Raw genomic sequence first — 23600 nt, 5'->3', positions numbered from 1 at the left:
TACAATGGAGTCACTGTACAATTACTATCCTCTCAAAAAGCAAGGTTATATTTAAAAAAAAATATATATATATATATATATATCTCTCAATCAGCATCATAGATCAGCGTGGGTGAATTAATCAATATCCAACCACATTAAATCCTAACCTAGTCCAGCATTACTCCTGATGTCAACCCCGCTTCATTCTGGAGGTGGGTGAAAACCAGTCTGGAGCATTAGGGGTTGTTGACAGACAGACAGACAGACAGACAGAGAATCTCACCCCCACCACCCCCAGCCACTCTCTACCCACCACCCCCCCACCCTCTCCCAAAGGGGCTGGGTGAGCAAAGCCCTGGAGGGGACGTTAGCGTGAGTTTTGTAGTTTAACTGTCTCGATTGACAGTCTGTCCCATGTAACAGGAGCCCAGGTGGTCACCCCCCCCCCCACCCCCCCCGGATTTGGATAAAGCAGTGATTGAGGATTAATCGAGCGTCAAAACGGATGTACGCACAAACCAGACAAAACAATCATTTCTTAGCATTAAATATGCAGGAGTCCAGATCTCCGGCCTCGTGTGTACACATCTCAACTGGTCAGCACGCCTCTGGGTGGGTGATGTTTTACAGGGTGGTGAGATAATACATAGTCAGGAGCAGGACCACAAACTGAGGGAGAGAGAGAGAACAGAGTTAATCCGGTTTGACGTGTCAGAATCACTGTTAGTCTGTAAACCGATTCTCATTCGACGGGCACCTGTATCAGACTCTCTCGGTGGGGGGGGGGGGGGGTGAATGGCTGCAGTGTGGGGTTAGGGAGCAAACACACATTGTTGGAGACGCACACGCACACACACACACACACACACACAGCCATGGTCAGGTACGATGGGACTCCCTCCTATCTCCCTCTCTCACCATCACTCAGTCCTGTTATAATGCAGCAAAGATCCATTCTGCACAGGACGGTGCGGGTGGGGGGGGTGGTGGTGTTGTTGTTGGGGGATCAGGGCAAAGTCCAATCAGTTCCAGTTTTACTGCCAGGTGACTGAATACAGCACAGAAGGAGGCCATTCAGTCCATTGCATCTGTGCTGGCTCTCTCCAAGAGAGAGAGAGAGAGACAGAGACACAGACACACACAGACACACACACACACACACACCCCACTTTCTCCCTGTGACCCTGCACATTTAAACAGATAACCATCCAATCCCCTCTCGAAACCCTCGATTGAATCAGCCTCCCCCGCACACTCTCGGGCGGAACGTTCCGGATCCTAACCGCTCGCTGCCTGAAAGAGTTTCTCCTCATGTCGCCGTTGCTGCTTTTACCGATCACCCTTCAACCCGTGTCCCTCTGGTTCTCCAACCTTCCCCCCCCAATGGGGGACAGTCTGCGCCCCCCCCACCACCCCGATCGACTCTGTCCCAGACCCCTCATGGTTTCGAACGCCTCGATCAAATCTCCTCTCGAGCTTCTCTCCTCCAAGGAGAACAGTCCCAGCTTCCCCGATCTATCCCCGGAACTAAAATTCCTCATCCCTGGAACCATTCTCGTGAATCTTTTCCACACTCTCTCTCTCTCTCTCTAAAGCCTTCACATCCTTCCTAAAGTGCGGAGCCCAGAACTGGACACAATACTCTAGTTGGTGCTGAGCCAGGGTTTTACACAGGTTTAACATAACCTCCTTTGCTCTTGTACTCTACGCCCCTATTAATGAAGCCTAGGATACTACATGGGCTTTATTAACAGCTCTCTCCGCCTGTCCTGCCACCTTTAATGATTTGTACACATGTACCCCCAGGTCCCTCGGTTCCTGCACCCCCTTTAGAATTTGTACCCTTTATTCTCTATTGTCTCTCCATGTTCTTCCTACCAAAATGAATCATTTCACGTGTCTCTCTATTAAAATTTGTCTGCCTCGTGTCCACCCATTCCACCAGCCCATGTGCTGTTCAAACCTTTGGCTATTGTCCTCACAGTTCACAAAGCTTCAGAGTTGTGTATCCCCCCCGACAACACAGACTTTGAAATTGTGCCCTGTACAACAGGGGTCTAGGTCACTGGAAATATATCGGCCGTTCCTTCACTGTCGCTGGGACAAAATCCTGGAACTCCCTCCCTAACAGCGCCGTGGGTGTACCTACACCACAGGGACAAAATCCTGGAACTCCCTCCCTAACAGCGCTGTGGGTGTACCTACACCACACGGACAAAATCCTGGAACTCCCTCCCTAACAGCACTGTGGGTGTACCTACACCACAGGGACAAAATCCTGGAACTCCCTCCCTAACAGCGCCGTGGGTGTACCTACACCACACGGACAAAATCCTGGAACTCCCTCCCTAACAGCACTGTGGGTGTACCTACACCACAGGGACAAAATCCTGGAACTCCCTCCCTAACAGCACTGTGGGTGTACCTACACCACACGGACAAAATCCTGGAACTCCCTCCCTAACAGCACTGTGGGTGTACCTACACCACAGGGACAAAATCCTGGAACTCCCTCCCTAACAGCGCTGTGTGTGTACCTACACCACAGGGACAAAATCCTGGAACTCCCTCCCTAACAGCGCTGTGGGTGTACCTACACCACACGGACAAAATCCTGGAACTCCCTCCCTAACAGCGCTGTAGATGTACCTACACCACAGGGACAAAATCCTGGAACTCCTTCCCTAACAGCACTGTGGGTGTACCTACACCACATGGACAAAATCCTGGAACTCCCTCCCTAACAGCGCTGTGGGTGTACCTACACCACAGGGACTGCAGCGGCTCAAGAAGGCAAGAAAGGCAGTGGTACCAACACCAACGCCTGGTGAACCCCCACTATAACCCTTCATCCAGTCTGTGAAAAGCAACTGGGGGGGAGGGAGGAGAGAGAGAGAGCCTTAAAGAGACAGCGTCTTAAAAAAATGTCTTCAAGGGAATGGAAAGACAGCAGCTCTTATGACTAAAGCCCCTGAACACAATGCCAAAACCCTGGCAGAGAACGGACTCTGTAACTAACAGGTCTGTGCACATACCGTCCACATGAGAATGGCAAAGCCATACCACGCCACACCCCAAGCATAGCTGTTGATTGCAGTGCTGAAGTAATCAAAACAACCCTGAGGGGGGAAAACAATACTTTACATTAGAGTAAATTCAAAAAAAAAGTCCCAAGGTGTGTCACAGGAGCACCAGTCAGAAACAACACCAATACGTAATGAGAGAGCAGGACAAGTGACTCAAAGCTTACTCAATGAGGTCAGTTTTTAAGGAGCGCCTTCGAGGCACAGATGAAGATGTCGAGAGAGGGAATTCCAGAGCTTAGGACCCCCCCCCCCAACCAACGGCCTCCAATGGTGGAGTGATGGGAATTGGGGGATGGTCAAGAGGCTGGAATTGGAGGAGGTTACAGAGACGGGGAGGGTCGTAAGGGCTGGAGGAGGTTACAGAGATAGGGAGGGGTGTAGGGGCTGGAGGAGGTTACAGAGATAGGGAGGGATGTAGGGGCTGGAGGAGGTTACAGAGATAGGGAGGGTTGTAGGGGCTGGAGGAGGTTACAGAGATAGGGAGGGTCGTAGGGGCTGGAGGAGGTTAAGGTTGAGATAGGGAGGGGGCCATGGATGGATGTGAAAATGAGAATCTTAAGTCGAGGCTATGTCCGACTGGGAGGCTGGTGTCGTCAGCGAGTGCTAGGTGATGATGGGGGGACGAGACTCAGTACGTGAGTTAGGATACAGGGAGGGGCTCAGTGCCTGGCCGCACAGATCGAGACGAGGTGAAGCATACAGAGGGTGGAATTATGCAGGCTGGTCAGAAGAGCATTGGAATAGCCGGGTCTCGGGGTGACAGTGGACGCAGAGATATCCGAATGGGGAAAGGAATAGGAACGACTGCAGTAGATGGTACAACACAGACAGATGAAGATCATGAGGCGGAAGGAAGAGAATTTGGAAGGGAAGAGCAGTGGCTGACGGTCATTGACAAGGAAGCGGGTCGGGGGAGTGAAGGCAGAACAAGGGTCGTAGGCCCGTCCCCAACAGGCAGGAGGGGAACACCCCTCCCCGCACCCCCCCCACCCCCACCCCCCACCCCCCACCCCCGGCGTGTCCTGAGCCAATAGAATCACCTTGTGATACAAGAAGTCCTGGTGACCAACAACACATCCCTCTTGGCTGATGATTTCCGAGTTGGCATTCCTCTTACAGCACTGAAATGGCCAGGGTGCAACAGTCTCATTGAAACTCTCTCGGAAGGAGGAAGTGTACTTGATCCAGTCCCCGGGTCCAGTCGAACCGCAGCATTGCTCCTGGAGAGGGAGGGACAGCGAGAGAGAGATTAAGGAACACACACACACACACAGCGCTCTCTCTCCCCCTGCCTGAAGTAAGCAGAGGGAGGCGAATGGTTTGATGCTGTTAGGGTAAACTGCTAATTTCATTCCCACAACTGAAGGACAGAGAAATCATACACTCTCACTGTACATGAGGAGGCCATTCAGCCCATCGTTCCCGTGCTGGCTCTTTGAAAGATCTATTCAATTAGTCCCCAATCTACCCCCCCCTGCTCTTTCCCCCCCACAGACCTGCAAATTTTCCCCCTTCGAGTATTTCTCCAATTCCCCCCCTTTTTTTGAAAGTTCCTATTGAATCTGCTTCCACCGCCCTTTCAGGCAGCGCCTTCCAGATCACAACAACTCGCTGTGTCAAAACAAAATCCTCCTCATCTCCCCCCTCTGGTCCTTTCCCCGATTCTCTTCAATCTGTGTCCCTCTGGTTACCGACCCTCCTGCCACTGGAAACACTTTCTCCTCATCGACTCTATCCAGACCCCACTCCTGATGTCAGACGCCCCGATTCAATCTCCCCATTAACCTTCTCCGCTCCGCATGTGAAAGTTTGGAGGGACGAACACGTTACTCCCTTCACACATCCCATAACGTGACCACCGGGAGGGTATCAGGGTTTGGACAAACTCATGTTAACCTGCCAACCAAAAGCTAGGAGCACTGAGGGCGTGCAGGAGTCCCCTCCCCCCCACCCCCAAAAAAATCATACGTTTCTCCCCCAAAAATCACACGTCCCCACCCCTCCCCCCCCCCACAAAATCACACATCCCCCTGAATAGGCCTCCTCCTGTCGCTGTGTAACAGGCTCGAGGGGACAGAATGGGCCTCCTCCTGTCCCTGTGTAACAGGAATATAAATTGAGAGTTTATTCCTGCTGATTCCCAAACTCATCCCTCGGATTCCCACGATGGTGGGGTCAGAGGTCCCCGGTAACCTCTGGCGCTAATGTCCGCCCTCCGACAATGTCCGATTGCTCCTTCCCTCCGGGTTGTGCGGTCATAGAGAAGACCGGCCCTTTGGGACATGGGGGTAGTTCCAGACTCTGCATCGTTCCCCTTACCTGGGGCATGACGTGGTTCCACATGGCGGTGAGATCACGGCCTGAGTTCGAGGATGAGTCACCATAAAACTGCAACATCTGCTTCATCACAAAGTTAGGATTTGAAGTGAGCTGTGGAGTTGGGGACAAAAGGGGGTTCAGTGAGCGAGTTTCACCAGGGGTGAGCCAACTGGCTCCGAGTGGCACCATCAGGGGCCCAACACCTCCACCCCCATTCAGACATCAACACGCTCCCCTCCCCTGACCCAACACCCTCTTGTACAACGGAGACTGCCTCTCCCTTCATTGGCACCCAAGTCACCATCTTCAACATTCACTCCCTCCACCACCGATGCACAGTAGCAGCAGTGTGTGTACCATCTACAAGATGCACTGCAGCAACTCACCAAGGCTCCTTCAACAGCACCTTCCAAACCCACGACCTCTACCATCTAGAAGGACAAGGGCAGCAGACACATGGGGAACACCACCACCTGGAAGTTCCCCTCCAAGTCACTCACCATCCTGACTTGGAAATTTATCGGCCGTTCCTTCACTGTCGCTGGGTCAAAATCCTGGAACCCCCTCCCTAACAGCGCTGTGGGTGTACCTACACCACACGGGCAAAATCCTGGAACTCCCTCCCTAACAGCGCTGTGGGTGTACCTATACCACATGGGACAAAATCCTGGAACTCCCTCCCTAACAGCGCTGTGGGTGTACCTACACCACACGGGCAAAATCCTGGAACTCCCTCCCTAACAGCGCTGTGGGTGTACCTACACCACATGGACAAAATCCTGGAACTCCCTCCCTAACAGCACTGTGGGTGTACCTGCACCAAACGGGGACAAAATCCTGGAACTCCCTCCCTAACAGCGCTGTGGGTGTACCTACACCACAGGGGACAAAATCCTGGAACTCCCTCCCTAACAGTGCTGTGGGTGTACCTACACCACACGGGACAAAATCCTGGAACTCCCTCCCTAACAGCACTGTGGGTGTACCTACACCACACGGACAAAATCCTGGAACTCCCTCCCTAACAGCACTGTGGGTGTACCTACACCACAGGGGACAAAATCCTGGAACTCCCTCCCTAACAGCGCTGTGGGTGTACCTACACCACACGGGACAAAATCCTGGAACTCCCTCCCTAACAGCACTGTGGGTGTACCTACACCACACGGACAAAATCCTGGAACTCCCTCCCTAACAGCACTGTGGGTGTACCTACACCACAGGGGACAAAATCCTGGAACTCCCTCCCTAACAGCGCTGTGGGTGTACCTACACCACATGGACAAAATCCTGGAACTCCCTCCCTAACAGCGCCGTGGGTGTACCTACACCACATGGGACAAAATCCTGGAACTCCCTCCCTAACAGCGCCGTGGGTGTACCTACACCACAGGGACTGCAGCAGCTCAAGAAGGCAGCTCACCCACCACCTTCTCAAGGGGCAATTAGGGATGGGCAATAAATGCTGGGCCCAGCCAGCGACAGTCATGTCCTGAGAATGCAGTCTTGAGCTGACTGTCCCTTTCTGACTCGGGATAGAAACATAGAAACTAGGAGCAGGAACCTGCTCTGCTATTCAATATGATCATGGCTGACCCTCTATCTCAACGCCATATTCCCACTTTCTCTCCAATACCCCTTGATGCCCCCAATATCTAAATAATGATCCATTGTTTCTCTGGATAGGGAGGAAGATCAGGTCTGATGCAGGTTATTGTGATGGAGCTGTTCCATTCTCCTGTACTTACATAATCTCGGTGTGTGATGGCAGTGATACAGGACGCAGATTCAAAGATGTAGACAATGACCATTAACACCAGGTACTGGGGGAAGGAGAGACACAACGACAGTGTCAGTATTAACATCCCCACACAGGAATAAGACCCCCTTCCCAGGAATAAAACCCCCTTCCCCCCACCTTCCCAGCAATAAAACCCCCTTCCCCCCCCATTCCCGGCAATAAAACCCCCTTCTCCTCCCACCCCCACCACCCGCCCAGCAATAAAACCCCCCACCCCCCTTCCCCCCCACCCAGCAATAAACCCACCCCCCTCCCCCAAACCCCACTGGGGCATTTGTTGCTGGAGGTGATCACTGAATCTGCAGCATAAACCCTGACCGCCCCCCACCCCCCCCAAACCCTCCCTCCCTCCCCACAGTGGCCCCGAGTCCAATTCTAGCCCCTGGAACGCTCCCCCCCAGAGCAGCTCACTTCGCACAGGAAGATCCCAGGCCGTGTGCATGCGTGACTCAGTCCCTGGGTGAGATCAGGCTCAGGGAGCAGAGGCCAGGGCAGGGATGGGTAGGGGGTGGGGAGTCTGGGATCTTCCTGTGCCTCTGTCGGATCCTCACCCCCCCACCCTGTAGTCCCCAAACCCCATTCCCCCAAACCCCCCCCAATGCCCAAACCACCACCACCCCCCCCGCCTCCAATATCCCGCTAAACCCCATCACCACACCGCCCCCACCCCCCCACCTCAACTCCACTTCCTCTGTACCCACCAGCAGCCTTCCCCTTCCCCCCCACTCACCGTGATCACCATCGTCCGGCTCTCGCTCAGGACAGCCAAGATCCCGAAGATGGCCAGGCAGAAAAAGGCAAAGCCAGTAAAGATGGCAATCCAAGCACCGGCGAAGACATCATCTTTACCGGAGGCTCCCAGGATGGGGTAGACCCGGAACTGATCGGTCACCACCCAGATGGTCTCGGCAAACAGGGCGATGGAGGCGAGCTGCGGAGAGCGGAGACACTTCAACCCACGTCGGCATGGCAACACGAGCGGACCGGACCGGACCGGAGACAAGCAACGATCCCAAAACCATCACCCAAGCCCAACCCCCCCCCCCATCCCTCCCTCCCCACCATCGTTCCCCTCGGAGCAGAGAAGGTTAAGGGGGAGATTGAATCGGGACGTTCCACATCGGGAGGGGGATTTGGATAGAGTCGATGAGGGGAAAGTGTTTCCAGCGGCAGGAGGGTCGGTAACCAGAGGGACACAGGTTGAAGAGAATCGGGGAAAAGGACCAGAGGCGGGGAGATGAGGAGAATTTGTTTTGACACAGCGAGTTGTTGGGATCTGGAAGGCGCTGCCTGAAAGGGCGGTGGAAGCAGATTCAATAGGAACCTTCAAAAAAAATGGGGGAATTTCAAACACCCCCACCTGGAAGTTCCCCTTCAAGTCACTCACCATCCTGACTTGGAAATATATCGGCCGTTCCTTCACTGTCGCTGGGTCAAAATCCTGGAACTCCCTCCCTAACAGCGCTGTGGGTGTACCTACACCACACGGGGACAAAATCCTGGAACTCCTTCCCTAACAGCGCTGTGGGTGTACCTACACCACAGGGACAAAATCCTGGAACTCCCTCCCTAACAGCGCTGTGGGTGTACCTACACCACACGGACAAAATCCTGGAACTCCCTCCCTAACAGCACTGTGGGTGTACCTACACCACACGGACAAAATCCTGGAACTCCCTCCCTAACAGCACTGTGGGTGTACCTACACCACACGGACAAAATCCTGGAACTCCTCTCTAACAGCGCTGTGGGTGTACCTACACCACACGGGACAAAATCCTGGAACTCCCTCCCTAACAGCGCTGTGGGTGTACCTACACCACACGGACAAAATCCTGGAACTCCTTCCCTAACAGTGCTGTGGGTGTACCTACACCACAGGGTCAAAATCCTGGAACTCCCTCCCTAACAGCACTGTGGGTGTACCTACACCACACGGACAAAATCCTGGAACTCCCTCCCTAACAGCGCTGTGGGTGTACCTACACCACACGGGACAAAATCCTGGAACTCCCTCCCTAACAGCACTGTGGGTGTACCTACACCACACGGGGACAAAATCCTGGAACTCCCTCCCTAACAGCGCTGTGGGTGTACCTACACCACACGGGGACAAAATCCTGGAACTCCCTCCCTAACAGCACTGTGGGTGTACCTACACCACATAGACAAAATCCTGGAACTCCCTCCCTAACAGCGCTGTGGGTGTACCTACACCACACGGACAAAATCCTGGAACTCCCTCCCTAACAGCGCTGTGGGTGTACCTACACCACATGGACAAAATCCTGGAACTCCCTCCCTAACAGCGCTGTGGGTGTACCTACACCACATGGACAAAATCCTGGAACTCCCTCCCTAACAGCGCTGTGGGTGTACCTACACCACATGGACAAAATCCTGGAACTCCCTCCCTAACAGCACTGTGGGTGTACCTACACCACATGGACAAAATCCTGGAACTCCCTCCCTAACAGCGCTGTGGGTGTACCTACACCACAGGGACTGCAGCGGCTCAAGAAGGCAGCTCACCCAGCACCTTCTCAAGGGGCAGTTAGGGATGGGCAATAAATTCTGGGCCCAGCCATCGAAACCAACATCCCAGGAATGAATTTAAATAATTATCTAATTGAAGGATGCTCAACTAAAAACCAAACAGAATTTACTCCCACATTGAATTTTTTTTTTTACATCTGGTGATGAGAAATGTTCAGATGAAAATGTGTTAAAATTGTGGGTTTTTTTGTGGGTAAATGATGCTGTTTCTCCGGGGTTGCACACAGCAGTTCCCCCAGAGATTGACCCTCTAATCCTGGAGATTGTGGGCCGATCCTGGAGTCCCTCGCTCCTGTTCAGAGACATGAGGACCCTTGCCCAGCCCACAGGGAGTGGGAGACGGACACTAGCACAGCCAGAGCAGCTCCCCCAACCTGTCGGGTGACATTCCAGACAGAGGAAGCACATTCCAGTTTGACGCAGCACCAACACAGCCACCTGTTCACACTCCACCCAGTGACACACTCCAACATTAAACCCCTCAACGCAGCTCACAAAAAGGTCAGAGATGTCAGCACGAGGGAGATCATTTACTGCTGGCCCCTGTGTAACATACCAGAGAGATACATCCCTCATTCATCGGTACACACACAGGCGGACACACACACACACACAGGCAGGCAGACGGACACACACACACACACGGACACACACACACACACACGGACACACACACACAGACACACACACACAGACACACACACACAGACACACACACACAGACACACACACACAGACACACACACACAGACACACACACACAGACACACACACACAGACACACACAGACAGACACACACAGACAGACACACACAGACAGACACATGTTTTGCGTGTCCGATGTCACTTACCATAATAACTATTTTGCCAAAGATTAGGATGGCTTTGAAAACAGGTGAGGCAGTGGACTCCCCCATCTCTGCTGGTCAATCTTCCACTCGAGTGTCACACTACGGAGAGAAAACAACCAGTTACAACAGGGGTTTCCAACACAACACAGAAACAGGCCATTCAGCCCATCTGCTCCGTGCTGGTGTTCCTGCTCCACACCAGCCTCCTCCCACCCCCCTTCTCCATCTCACCCCATCCCCATATCCTTCTATTCCTTTCTCTCCCTCATGTGTTTATCCAGCTTCCCCCTTAAACACATCGACACTATTCACCTCGACCACTCCCTGTGGGAGCGAGTTCCACATTCTCCCCACTCGCTGGGTAAAGAAGTTTTTCCTGAATTCCCCACGGGGTTTATCAGTGACGATCTTATATCGATGGTCCCCTAGTTCTGGTCTCACTCCGACAAGTGGAAACATCTTCTCTACGTCTACCCCATCGAAACCCTTTCATCCATTTAAAGACCTCGATCAGGTCACCCCCTCAGACTTCTCTTTTCTCTATAAACCTCCTTATCACTGTAACCTCCTCCAGCCCCTACAACCCTCCCTATCTCTGTAACCTCCTCCAGCCCCTACACCCCTCCCTATCTCTGTAACCTCCTCCAGCCCCTACACCCCTCCCTATCTCTGTAACCTCCTCCAGCCCCTACACCCCTCCCTATCTCTGTAACCTCCTCCAGCCCCTACACCCCTCCCTATCTCTGTAACCTCCTCCAGTCCCTACAACCCTCCCTATCTCGGTAACCCCCTCCAGCTCCTACAACATTCCCTATCTCTGTAACCTCCTCCAGCCCCTACAACCCTCCCTATCTCTGTAACCTCCTCCAGCCCCTACACCCCTCCCTATCTTTGTAACCTCCTCCAGCCCCCTACAACACTCCTTATCTCTGTAACCCCCTCCAGCCCCTACACCCCTCCCTATCTCTGTAACCCCCTCCAGCCCCTAGGACCCTCCCTATCTCTGTAACCTCCTCTGGTCCCGACATCCCTCCCTCACACAGTTGAGAATGCCTTGCTGGCCCAGGGACTTGGGGCAGAGGAACCTCGGTGAACAGTAAGAGCTGGGCGGGATGGTGGTGGTGAGTTGTGGGGGGGGGGGCAGGGGTTGGTGAAGATGTGAAAGACCCAATGGATTAATCCCTCACCCAACATCGCCAAAAGAAACTCACTCCCACCCCACCCCACCAAAAGATATTCTGTGTCATTATCACATTGCTGTTTGTGGGATCTTACTGTGCACAAATTGGCTGTTTCCTACATTTCAATAGTGACCTCACTGTAAAAACAAAGTCCTTCATTGTCTGTGAGACACTTTGGGACATCCTGAGGTGGTGACAGGCGCTAGAGAAATTTAGGTTTGTTAAACCATGAGGCAGATCTGAATCACCACCCTGACACATCAGCGAACAACACCCCACACAGCTCCACACACAAACCAGGAGAGCTGGCCAAATGGGTTCAACATTTCACCTTCCTCGATATGCAAATGATCAATAATTCCACAAATTACCACACCGCAAACATTTTCACACAAACTCTTCCAAAAGAGTCTCTCTCTCTCTCTCTCTCCCCTCCCCAGGTTAATCAGAGTCTCTCTCTCTCTCTCTCCCCTCCCCAGGTTAATCAGAGTCTCTCTCTCTCTCTCTCTCCCCTCCCCAGGTTAATCAGAGTCTCTCTCTCTCTCTCTCTCTCCCCTCCCCAGGTTAATCAGAGTCTCTCTCTCTCTCTCTCTCTCCCCTCCCCAGGTTAATCAGAGTCTCTCTCTCTCTCTCTCTCCCCTCCCCAGGTTAATCAGAGTCTCTCTCTCTCTCTCTCTCTCCCCTCCCCAGGTTAATCAGAGTCCTCTCTCTCTCTCTCCCCCCTCCCCAGGTTAATCAGAGTCTCTCTCTCTCTCTCTCCCCTCCCCAGGTTAATCAGAGTCTCTCTCTCTCTCTCTCCCCTCCCCAGGTTAATCAGAGTCTCTCTCTCTCTCTCCCCTCCCCAGGTTAATCAGAGTCTCTCTCTCTCTCTCTCCCCTCCCCAGGTTAATCAGAGTCTCTCTCTCTCTCTCTCCCCTCCCCAGGGTTAATCAGAGTCTCTCTCTCTCTCTCTCCCCTCCCCAGGTTAATCAGAGTCTCTCTCTCTCTCTCTCCCTCCCCAGGTTAATCAGAGTCTCTCTCTCTCTCTCTCCCCTCCCCAGGTTAATCAGAGTCTCTCTCTCTCTCTCCCCTCCCCAGGTTAATCAGAGTCTCTCTCTCTCTCTCTCCCCTCCCCAGGTTAATCAGAGTCTCTCTCCCTCTCTCTCCCCTCCCCAGGTTAATCAGAGTCCTCTCTCTCTCTCTCTCTCCCCTCCCCAGGTTAATCAGAGTCTCTCTCTCTCTCTCTCTCCCCTCCCCAGGTTAATCAGAGTCTCTCTCTCTCTCTCTCCCCTCCCCAGGTTAATCAGAGTCTCTCTCTCTCTCTCTCCCCTCCCCAGGTTAATCAGAGTCTCTCTCTCTCTCTCCCCTCCCCAGGTTAATCAGAGTCTCTCTCTCTCTCTCTCCCCTCCCCAGGTTAATCAGAGTCTCTCTCTCTCTCTCTCCCCTCCCCAGGTTAATCAGAGTCTCTCTCTCTCTCTCTCTCCCCTCCCCAGGTTAATCAGAGTCTCTCTCTCTCTCTCTCCCCTCCCCAGGTTAATCAGAGTCTCTCTCTCTCCCCTCCCCAGGTTAATCAGAGTCTCTCTCTCTCTCTCTCTCCCCTCCCCAGGTTAATCAGAGTCTCTCTCTCTCTCTCTCCCCTCCCCAGGTTAATCAGAGTCTCTCTCTCTCTCCCCTCCCCAGGTTAATCAGAGTCTCTCTCTCTCTCTCTCTCTCTCCCCTCCCCAGGTTAATCAGAGTCTCTCTCTCTCTCTCTCTCTCCCCTCCCCAGGTTAATCAGAGTCTCTCTCTCTCTCTCTCCCCTCCCCAGGTTAATCAGAGTCTCTCTCTCTCTCTCTCTCCCCAGGTTAATCAGAGTCTCTCTCTCTCTCTCTCTCCCCTCCCCAGGTTAATCAAAGTCTCTCTCCCCTCCCCAGGTTAATCAGAGTCTCTCTCTCTCTCTCTCCCCTCCCCAGGTTAATCAGAGTCTCTCTCTCTCTCTCTCCCCTCCCCAGGTTAATCAGAGTCTCTCTCTCTCTCTCTCCCCTCCCCAGGTTAATCAGAGTCTCTCTCTCTCTCTCTCTCTCCCCTCCCCAGGTTAATCAGAGTCTCTCTCTCTCTCCTCCCCAGGTTAATCAGAGTCTCTCTCTCTCTCTCTCCCCTCCCCAGGTTAATCAGAGTCTCTCTCTCTCTCTCTCCCCTCCCCAGGTTAATCAGAGTCTCTCTCTCTCTCTCTCCCCTCCCCAGGTTAATCAGAGTCTCTCTCTCTCTCTCTCCCCTCCCCAGGTTAATCAGAGTCCTCTCTCTCTCCTCTCCCCTCCCAGGTTAATCAGAGTCTCTCTCTCTCTCTCTCCCCTCCCCAGGTTAATCAGAGTCTCTCTCTCTCTCTCTCTCCCTCCCCAGGTTAATCAGAGTCTCTCTCTCTCTCTCTCTCCCCTCCCCAGGTTAATCAGAGTGTCTCTCTCTCTCTCTCTCCCCTCCCCAGGTTAATCAGAGTCCCTCTCTCTCTCTCTCTCCCCTCCCCAGGTTAATCAGAGTCTCTCTCTCTCTCTCTCTCCTCCCCAGGTTAATCAGAGTCTCTCTCTCTCTCTCTCTCCCCTCCCCAGGTTAATCAGAGTCTCTCTCTCTCTCCTCCCCAGGTTAATCAGAGTCTCTCTCTCTCTCTCTCTCCCCTCCCCAGGTTAATCAGAGTCTCTCTCTCTCTCCCCTCCCCAGGTTAATCAGAGTCCTCTCTCTCTCTCTCTCCCCTCCCAGGTTAATCAGAGTCTCTCTCTCTCTCTCTCCCCTCCCCAGGTTAATCAGAGTCTCTCTCTCTCTCTCTCCCCTCCCCAGGTTAATCAGAGTCTCTCTCTCTCTCTCTCCCCTCCCCAGGTTAATCAGAGTCTCTCTCTCTCCCCTCCCCAGGTTAATCAGAGTCTCTCTCTCTCTCCTCCCCAGGTTAATCAGAGTCTCTCTCTCTCTCTCTCTCCCCTCCCCAGGTTAATCAGAGTCTTCTCTCTCTCTCTCCCAGGTTAATCAGAGTCTCTCTCTCTCTCTCTCTCCCCTCCCCAGGTTAATCAGAGTCTCTCTCTCTCTCCCCTCCCCAGGTTAATCAGAGTCTCTCTCTCTCTCCCTCTCTCCCCTCCCCAGGTTAATCAGAGTCTCTCTCTCTCTCCTCTCTCCCCTCCCCAGGTTAATCAGAGTCTCTCTCTCTCTCTCTCCCCTCCCCAGGTTAATCAGAGTCTCTCTCTCTCTCTCTCCCCTCCCCCAGGTTAATCAGAGTCTCTCTCTCTCTCTCTCCCCTCCCCAGGTTAATCAGAGTCCTCTCTCTCTCTCTCTCCCCTCCCAGGTTAATCAGAGTCTCTCTCTCTCTCTCTCTCTCCCCAGGTTAATCAGAGTCTCTCTCTCTCTCTCCCTCCCAGGTTAATCAGAGTCTCTCTCTCTCTCTCCCCTCCCCAGGTTAATCAGAGTCTCTCTCTCTCTCTCTCTCCCCTCCCAGGTTAATCAGAGTCTCTCTCTCTCTCTCTCTCCCCTCCCCAGGTTAATCAGAGTCTCTCTCTCTCCTCTCCCCTCCCAGGTTAATCAGAGTCTCTCTCTCTCTTCCCCTCCCCAGGTTAATCAGAGTCTCTCTCTCTCTCTCTCCCCTCCCCAGGTTAATCAGAGTCTCTCTCTCTCTCTCTCCCCTCCCCAGGTTAATCAGAGTCTCTCTCTCTCTCCCCTCCCCAGGTTAATCAGAGTCTCTCTCTCTCTCTCTCCCCTCCCCAGGTTAATCAGAGTCTCTCTCTCCCTCTCTCCCCTCCCCAGGTTAATCAGAGTCTCTCTCTCTCTCTCTCCCCTCCCCAGGTTAATCAGAGTCTCTCTCTCTCTCTCTCCCCTCCCCAGGTTAATCAGAGTCTCTCTCTCTCTCTCTCCCCTCCCCAGGTTAATCAGAGTCTCTCTCTCTCTCTCTTCCCCTCCCCAGGTTAATCAGAGTCTCTCTCTCTCTCTCTCCCCTCCCCAGGGTAATCAGTGTCTCTCTCTCTCTCTCTCTCCTCCCCAGGTTAATCAGAGTCTCTCTCTTCTCTCTCTCCCCTCCCCAGGTTAATCAGAGTCTCTCTCTCTCTCTCTCCCCTCCCCAGGTTAATCAGAGTCTCTCTCTCTCCCCTCCCCAGGTTAATCAGAGTCTCTCTCTCTCTCTCCTCTCCCCTCCCCAGGGTTAATCAGAGTCTCTCCTCCCTCTCTCCCCTCCCCAGGTTAATCAGAGTCTCTCTCTCTCTCTCTCCCCTCCCCAGGTTAATCAGAGTCTCTCTCTCTCTCTCTCCCCTCCCCAGGTAATCAAGAGTCTCTCTCTCTCTCTCTCCCCTCCCCAGGTTAATCAGAGTCTCCTCCTCTCTCTCCTCTCCGCCTCCCCAGGTTAATCAGAGTCTCTCTCTCTCTCTCTCCCCTCCCCAGGTTAATCAGAGTCTCTCTCTCTCTCTCTCCCCTCCCCCAGGTTTAATCAGAGTCTCTCTCTCTCTCTCTCCCCTCCCCAGGTTAATCAGTCTCAATCTCTCTCTCCCCCCCTCCTCCTCACCTCCAAATTAATCAGAGTACATCTCTTTTCTTTCCCTCCCTCCCTTCCAGATTAATCAGAGAATCTCTCTCTCTCTCTCTCTCTCTCTGCCAGGGAAAGTGTCACATCTTTCCTCAGTTTAATTATGAGAGAATTGAATTCTCAGTGAAAGGTTTAAAAAGCTTGATTAGAATACGAGGGAGGGAGAGCAGAGAGAGAGATACAGTCCACACGACAGTCAGACAGTGGGATCTGCCTGTTCACTGGGTGTTCACTCCTTCAGATCTCTGCAAGGACAGAGCCCAATTTCACACAAATCAGAGATACCAACCCAGATTAAATTCAGCAATCCCATCGTTTACATTTCAGTTTAAATAGAGTTCCAAACTCTGGAGTAGCTGCAAAATTTAATTAAAGGGGAATTTTAATAGTGGTTTCATCCCCACCCCTACTCTTCTGCTCCCAGAGTCTCCCTCTCTCTCTCTCCCACCCCTTCACTCACACTTTTCTCTCTCTCTCTTCCCCACACTCTCTTTCTCCCACTCCCCACCTTAGGCTGACCCACTCCCTCTATCTCTAAACACATGAATTCTTCACTTTATTGCAACCCCAAAGCCAGCTCACCTGTTTCCACCTGCTTCTCCTCCCAGTCAATGACACCACCTAAGTAGTGAAACAGACTCCTCTCGCTTAACAAGCTTGAACAACCTGTTTCCCCACTCTGAGCTGGGAGATTCAAGACGTGGAGTGCGGATACCTCAGGTCTCCTGGACTGGGGCTGCCTGGACTGACAGTGCAACAAAGTCCAAATCCACCGAGGGGCAGCAGCTCACACACCCAGACACTGTGTCCAGACCAGATCTCAGCCTGGATTAAATCTCACAGCCTCGTCTCTAAACCCAACAACAATCCCCCCTTCAATCAGTGTGTGTGGGACCCGTACCCCAGTGAGAGTCAGTGTGTGTGGGACCCGTACCCCAGTGAGAGTCAGTGTGTTTGGGACACGTACCCCAGTGAGAGTCAGTGTGTGTGGGACCCGTACCCCAGTGAGAGTCAGTGTGTTTGGGACACGTACCCCAGTGAGAGTCAGTGTGTGTGGGACACGTACCCCAGTGAGAGTCAGTGTGTGTGGGACCCGTACCCCAGTGAGAGTCAGTGTGTGTGGGATCTGTACCCCAGTGAGAGTCAGTGTGTGTGGGACCCGTACCCCAGTAAGAGTCAGTGTGTGTGGGACCCGTACCCCAGTGAGAGTCAGTGTGTTTGGGACACGTACCCCAGTGAGAGTCAGTGTGTGTGGGACCCGTACCCAGTGAGAGTCAGTGTGTGTGGGACCCGTACCCCAGAGAGAGTCAGTGTGTGTGGGATCTGTACCCCAGTGAGAGTCAGTGTGTGTGGGACCCGTACCCCAGTGAGAGTCAGTGTGTTTGGGACACGTACCCCAGTGAGAGTCATTGTGTGTGGGACCCGTACCCCAGTGAAAGTCAGTGTGTGTGGGACACGTACCCCAGTGAGAGTCAGTGTGTGTGGGACCCGTACCCCAGTGAGAGTCAGTGTGTGTGAGACCCGTACCCCAGTGAGAGTCAGTGTGTGTGGGACCCGTACCCCAGTGAGAGTCAGTGTGTGTGGGACCCATACACCAGATGACAGGGGTCATTATCACATTGCTGTTTGTGGGATCTTGCTGTGCACAAAGATGCTGCTGAATGTCCTACATTACAACAGTGACCACCCTTCAAAATAAGTTCTTCATTGCCTTTTCCTGAGAAGGAGACAGGCACTAGAGAAATGCAATTTATTCTTTGACACAAATACAGTGGTTTCCAATTGACCAAGCGTCACAGTGAGTGTGGAATTGGTCGTTTAAAGGGTTAATGTTACATAACTAAACATAAAGTCTCATCAATGATGGACGATCACATGATAACAGAGCATCGAGAGAGTTTTTTTAATTCATTCACGGGATGTGGGATTCGCTGGCTGGGCCCAGCATTTATTGCCCATCCCCAATTGCCCCTTGAGAAGGTGCTGGGTGAGCTGCCTTCTTGAGCCGCTGCAGTCCCATGTGGTGTAGGTACACCCACGGCGCTGTTAGGGAGGGAGTTCCAGGATTTTGTCCGTGTGGTGTAGGTACACCCACAGTGCTGTTAGGGAGGGAGTTCCAGATTTTGTCCGTGTGGTGTAGGTACACCCACAGTGCTGTTAGGGAGGGAGTTCCAGGATTTTGTCCGTGTGGTGTAGGTACACCCACAGTGCTGTTAGGGAGGGAGTTCCAGATTTTGTCCGTGTGGTGTAGGTACACCCACAGTGCTGTTAGGGAGGGAGTTCCAGGATTTTGTCCGTGTGGTGTAGGTACACCCACAGTGCTGTTAGGGAGGGAGTTCCAGGATTTTGTCCATGTGGTGTAGGTACACCCACAGCGCTGTTAGGGAGGGAGTTCCAGGATTTTGTCCCTGTGGTGTAGGTACACCCACAGTGCTGTTAGGGAGGGAGTTCCAGATTTTGTCCGTGTGGTGTAGGTACACCCACAGTGCTGTTAGGGAGGGAGTTCCAGGATTTTGTCCGTGTGGTGTAGGTACACCCACAGCGCTGTTAGGGAGGGAGTTCCAGGATTTTGTCCGTGTGGTGTAGGTACACCCACGCCACTGTTAGGGAGGGAGTTCCAGGATTTTGTCCCTGTGGTGTAGGTACACCCACAGCGCTGTTAGGGAGGGAGTTCCAGGATTTTGTCCGTGTGGTGTAGGTACACCCACGCCACTGTTAGGGAGGGAGTTCCAGGATTTTGTCCCTGTGGTGTAGGTACACCCACAGTGCTGTTAGGGAGGGAGTTCCAGGATTTTGTCCATGTGGTGTAGGTACACCCACAGTGCTGTTAGGGAGGGAGTTCCAGGATTTTGTCCGTGTGGTGTAGGTACACCCACAGTGCTGTTAGGGAGGGAGTTCCAGGATTTTGTCCGTGTGGTGTAGGTACACCCACAGCGCTGTTAGGGAGGGAGTTCCAGGATTTTGACCTAGCGACAGTGAAGGAACAGCCGATATATTTCCAAGTCAGGATGGTGAGGGGCTTGGGAGGGGAACTTCCAGGTGGTGGTGTTCCCCATGTGTCTGCTGCCCTTGTCCTTCTAGATGGTAGAGGTCGTGGGTTTGGACGGCGCTGTCGAAGGAGCCTTGGTGAGTTGCTGCAGTGCATCTTGTAGATGGTACACACACTGCTGCTACTGTGCGTCGGTGGTGGAGGGAGTGAATGTTTGTGGATGGGGTGCCAAACAAGCGGGGCTGCTTTGTCTAGGGAAAATCCTACTTTAACCAGACTGCTTTGACCATGTGGACGGCTGGTTTCACGCCCAGAAGATGCAATGCAACTTTACCGGATACAGAGCCGCTTCAGGACTGGCAGAAAAGTCTAACAAGGAACAGATTAATACCTGACTTTACACCATAGGCAGTAGTGTAGATGACGCAATGGTCAGGCCGGGCATAAGCGAACAAGCAGCAGTTCATGAAGAAGTTATCACAGCCATTGATACTTATTTAAGTCTTAGAAGGGACATCATTATAGAGCAAGTAAAATTCAACAGGCAAATACAAAGACCGGGGGAGAGCGGGGATTCCTTCATTAACGGTTTACATCGTCTAGCTGAGTCTTGCCAATATAGAGCCCCGAAAGACTAATTCATTCAGGATTGCATTGTTGTAGGAGTATTGCTGAAAAAAAGGGGACATTTTTTGTTGGATCTTTACCTCTTGCACTCATCAGGACAATTTGCGAGAAAATACCAAGGTCAGGAGGAACAACATGTTGATACTGTACGAGAAGAGAGTTCTGATTGGTTGGCAAGTGGACTCTGATTGTGTGAGGTGTTGTCATGAGGAATACACCGATCGCTGGTGACTGACAGTTAACTGCCAAGCATTGTCCTTGCAGATAGAAAGAACATGGACACACATTGAGACTGTTCCAGCCAAACAAAATAAGTGACAGCCTTTCACTGGTTCATTCCCCAGGGTAATGTCTTGACCAATCAGAGTCAAGCTGCCTGGTTTAAATGTCAAGCTAACGCTTGTCAGTTAACTGTCAGTTACCATCAACTGATGCATTCTCCACGGCATCACCTCTGCCGATCATCGTCCACTTGCCAGCCAATCAGCTCTCTCTTCTCGTGCAGTATAAATTGATTGTTTTCCCTGACACTGGGTGTTTTCTTGCCAATTGTCCCGATGAGTGCAAGGTGAAAAGCTTCAACAAAAAGCAGTCTCTTCTTTCAGCAGCGCACAGCGTATGTACGAGCGAGCGACAGCGCCGTAGGAGCCTCAGAGGAGGCAGTGTCAGAGGATTGAACTCTATCGGTGGCTGAGCAGTTAACAAAAGCCAGAAATGGAAACCTGGTTTCTGTTCGAGACGTGAAAGAAACCTCGCCTCGCGGGAGAGAGAGGTAGCTGACAGGGCGCAGTCTGTCGGACACAGAGGTAGCAACACAGCCCACCACCACCAACCACCGCCCCCCCCAACACCCCCCAAACAGGGGAACAGCGATGAAGAACGCTAGCCACCATGATTGTGCTCTCGCTGTGACAGGAACAAGGTGCAAAAAACCTCTCAGCAAGAAATGTAGAGCGCCATTTCTGAGTCGAGGGTGTGGTGGGTACTGTCGCTGGGCTGGCGATCCAGAGACCCGGGGTAACGCTCTGGGGACCCAGGGTTCGAATCCCACCACGGCCGATGGTGGAGTTTCAGTTCAATAAAAAATCTGGAATTAAAAATCCGACGATGACCATGAAACCGTTGCCGATTGTTGTAACAACCCACCCGGGTCACTAAATGTCCTTCAGGAGGAGGGAAATCTGCCCATCTTTATCTGGTCTGGCCCCACGCGTGACTCCAGACCCCACACAGCGACGCGGTTGACTCTTACCTGCCCCCTTTGAATGAGGGCAATTAGGGACGGGCAGTAAATGCTGGCCCAGCCGGCGACACCCACGATGAATATAATAACAACGGAGGGAGAGGGCATTTTAAAAATGGGTGTTTTTCTCCCCTTCTGTATCCATTCACAGGGTCGTGGGTATCCCTGGGGCTGGGCCAGCGTTTACTGCCCATCCCTAATTGCCCCTCGAGCAGAGTGGGCTCGCTCGGCTGTTTCAGAGGGGCAGTTATAAGAGTCGAGCGCGCCGCTGGTGTGGGGTCTGGAGTCACGTGGAGGTCAGACCGGGGAAGGATGGGCAGATTTCCCTCCTCCTGAAGGGCATCAGTGAACCGGATGGGGGGTTTTTTTTTAATGACAGTCGGCGATGATTGTCACGGTCACCGCTTCACAATTCCAAATCTTTATTACTCGCATTTCAATTCAGCCCGCTGCGGGGGGTGGGGTTTGAACCCTCCTGTTCCACACGCCCCCCACCACCCCCCCCCAACCCCGGACAGGAAAGCGGTTAAGACAAAGCTTCCTCCAGCCACCAACCATCAGGCTTCACCAATCGAGGGGGGGGGCGCTCACTCAGCCGCAGGTCAAGGGACGGTTTCACTGCTGAGCTTCGGTCCGAAGGTTTGGGGCGTGACCCATCATCAAGAACGTCCACCGTTAAAACCCGCGATGGTTCCCACGAATTGGGGAGCCCAGGAGAATCAGCCCAGTTCAGGGCGCAGGCGTTGAGTGTGTCACACTGAGAGTTGACACAAAGGCGGGTTTGCTTGTCCACCCCAAAGAGAGAGAGAGAGGGGGAGGTGGTGGGGGGGGTGTGGGTGGGGGGGCGGGGATGTGGGGGGAGGGGGTGGGGAGCGTTTCCCACCCACTCTATCACACAAAGCGGATCAGGGGGGTTGAGTCGACGCTGTGTCGGGAGAGGGACCTCGCCCCTTGCCGCCAAGGCCCCCACCCCCCCACACCTACTGGGGAGCTGGTGGTTCAGGCGTTTAGGCCCCCTTGCACCCAGACCCACTTGCCCCCCCCACCCACCCCACCCCTCCCCCCAACCACCGAAGGCCATGAAGGGTTGTCCACCCGCCTCGCGGTGTTACCGAGCTCCGACGCCTCACGGGGATGGGCCCATCGAGCGGGGAACTTCCTACCCTAAGACCCGAGACCGAACAGGGGGCACGCCGTGGTCGAAAAAGGGGTGCACAGAGATACCACACGGGCCTGTAAGGAGTTTACACACTAGGCCTTAGGCCCGCGGTTCTGCCACTGAGAACTGGGAAAAGATCTCAGGAAAGAGCTCAGGGGTCTTTGGCTGAGCCTCGTGAGATTCTCCGCCAAGGCAGACAGCATGGTCGCAGGGCCCCGCGGAGAAGCCTGAGCAGGAGGACCTAAATCGCGCTGGGAGCATCGAGTCGCACGCTTCACCGAGCGCACGGTTCCACACAGAGGCTGAGGGGAATCGGACTGTCACAAGGAGCAGGTGAGGGAGCCAGCTAAGGTAGAGAGCGCTGCAAAATTGGGTGGCTGGAACCTGTTCCAAGTGATCCATGCGGAAACAGCACTTTGAACAATGGAGATCTCTCAATGCGATGGATGCCTTGTCCCCTGCTCACATGTCCGTCCTTGGCCTGCTGCATTGTTCCAGTGAAGCCCAACGCAAACTGGAGGAACAGCATCTCATCTTCCGACCAGGCACTTTACAGCCTTCCAGACTGAATATTGAGTTCAACAACTTCAGATCATGAACTCTCTCCTCCGTTTATATTTTTTTGCAGCTGGTTTAGAGAGAGTAAGAGAGAAGGAAGTTGAGCATCTGTAAGTCAAACCAAGAACTACAGTCACCGCCATAGAGTTGCACAGTTAACTTGAACTCCGGCCAGGTGAATCAGTCTGGATTAGAGACAGAATCAGGAAGACCAAGTGCTGGCAAAGACACAGAGTCCCAGATCTTATCTTGTAGACACAGAGGATGAACAATGACAAGAAACAGAAGCGTACTCGTATCAACAAGGAGGGTGGGTTAACTACCCATATGATCAGGAAGACCAGTTGAAAAGCGAACCAACAATGTTGGAAGATTCACGCATAATTCTACAGAGTTTGAGAGAGAACAGGGAGGACTTCAATCCTATGGCAACCTCCGAGAAAGAATGCGAACAAGATCAGGGAGATTGGTGAAACCATCACAATGGTTATCTGTGTGAACCAGAGATGAAGGCAGAGCCTATGGGGGAGATGTGAGACAATGTGAATAAATGTACTTATGGGAGTTTGAGACTTGGGGAGATGTAGTATAACGTAAATAATTTATTTATGGGTGTTTGAGACTTGGGGAGATGTAGTATAATGTAAATAATGTATTTATGCGAGTCAGAGATTTCAGGGGAGATGTAGAATAACGTAAATAATGTATTTATGGGAGCTTGAGACTAGAGAGATGTAGATT

At 52.9% G+C, this 23600-nt stretch overlaps 1 protein-coding gene across 1 annotated transcript; it reads right to left on the bottom strand.

Annotated features, from left to right (window-relative positions):
* Positions 1-493: 493 nt before the first annotated feature.
* On the bottom strand, positions 494-16928 carry LOC121274047 (uroplakin-1a-like). Its single transcript, XM_041181184.1, has 8 exons — positions 16866-16928; positions 10596-10694; positions 7919-8119; positions 7136-7210; positions 5388-5498; positions 4109-4288; positions 3018-3101; positions 494-651 (listed from the first exon to the last, which is right to left on the bottom strand). Exons 2-8 carry the CDS (start codon positions 10659-10661, stop codon positions 607-609), a joined length of 762 nt encoding a protein of 253 aa, XP_041037118.1. The 5' UTR covers positions 10662-10694; positions 16866-16928; the 3' UTR covers positions 494-606.
* Positions 16929-23600: the final 6672 nt, after the last annotated feature.

The sequence above is a fragment of the Carcharodon carcharias genome, assembly GCF_017639515.1.
Source record: "Carcharodon carcharias isolate sCarCar2 chromosome 29 unlocalized genomic scaffold, sCarCar2.pri SUPER_29_unloc_2, whole genome shotgun sequence".
In the NCBI taxonomy this organism is placed as follows: domain Eukaryota; kingdom Metazoa; phylum Chordata; class Chondrichthyes; order Lamniformes; family Lamnidae; genus Carcharodon; species Carcharodon carcharias.
Note: the sequence above shows the minus strand (reverse complement) of the source record. Positions and strands in the feature narration are given on the sequence as shown.

Bases quoted from the DNA above. Each gene is read 5' to 3' on its own strand.
- LOC121274047 (XM_041181184.1), bottom strand. From the start codon at position 10,661: ATGGGGGAGTCCACTGCCTCACCTGTTTTCAAAGCCATCCTAATCTTT. The intron at 7,211-7,918 runs GTGAGTGGGGGG...TCCTTCCCCCAG, and splicing joins GCCGGACGATGGTGATCACG to TACCTGGTGTTAATGGTCAT. The intron at 4,289-5,387 runs GTAAGGGGAACG...CTCCCTCTCCAG, and splicing joins GGAACCACGTCATGCCCCAG to GAGCAATGCTGCGGTTCGAC.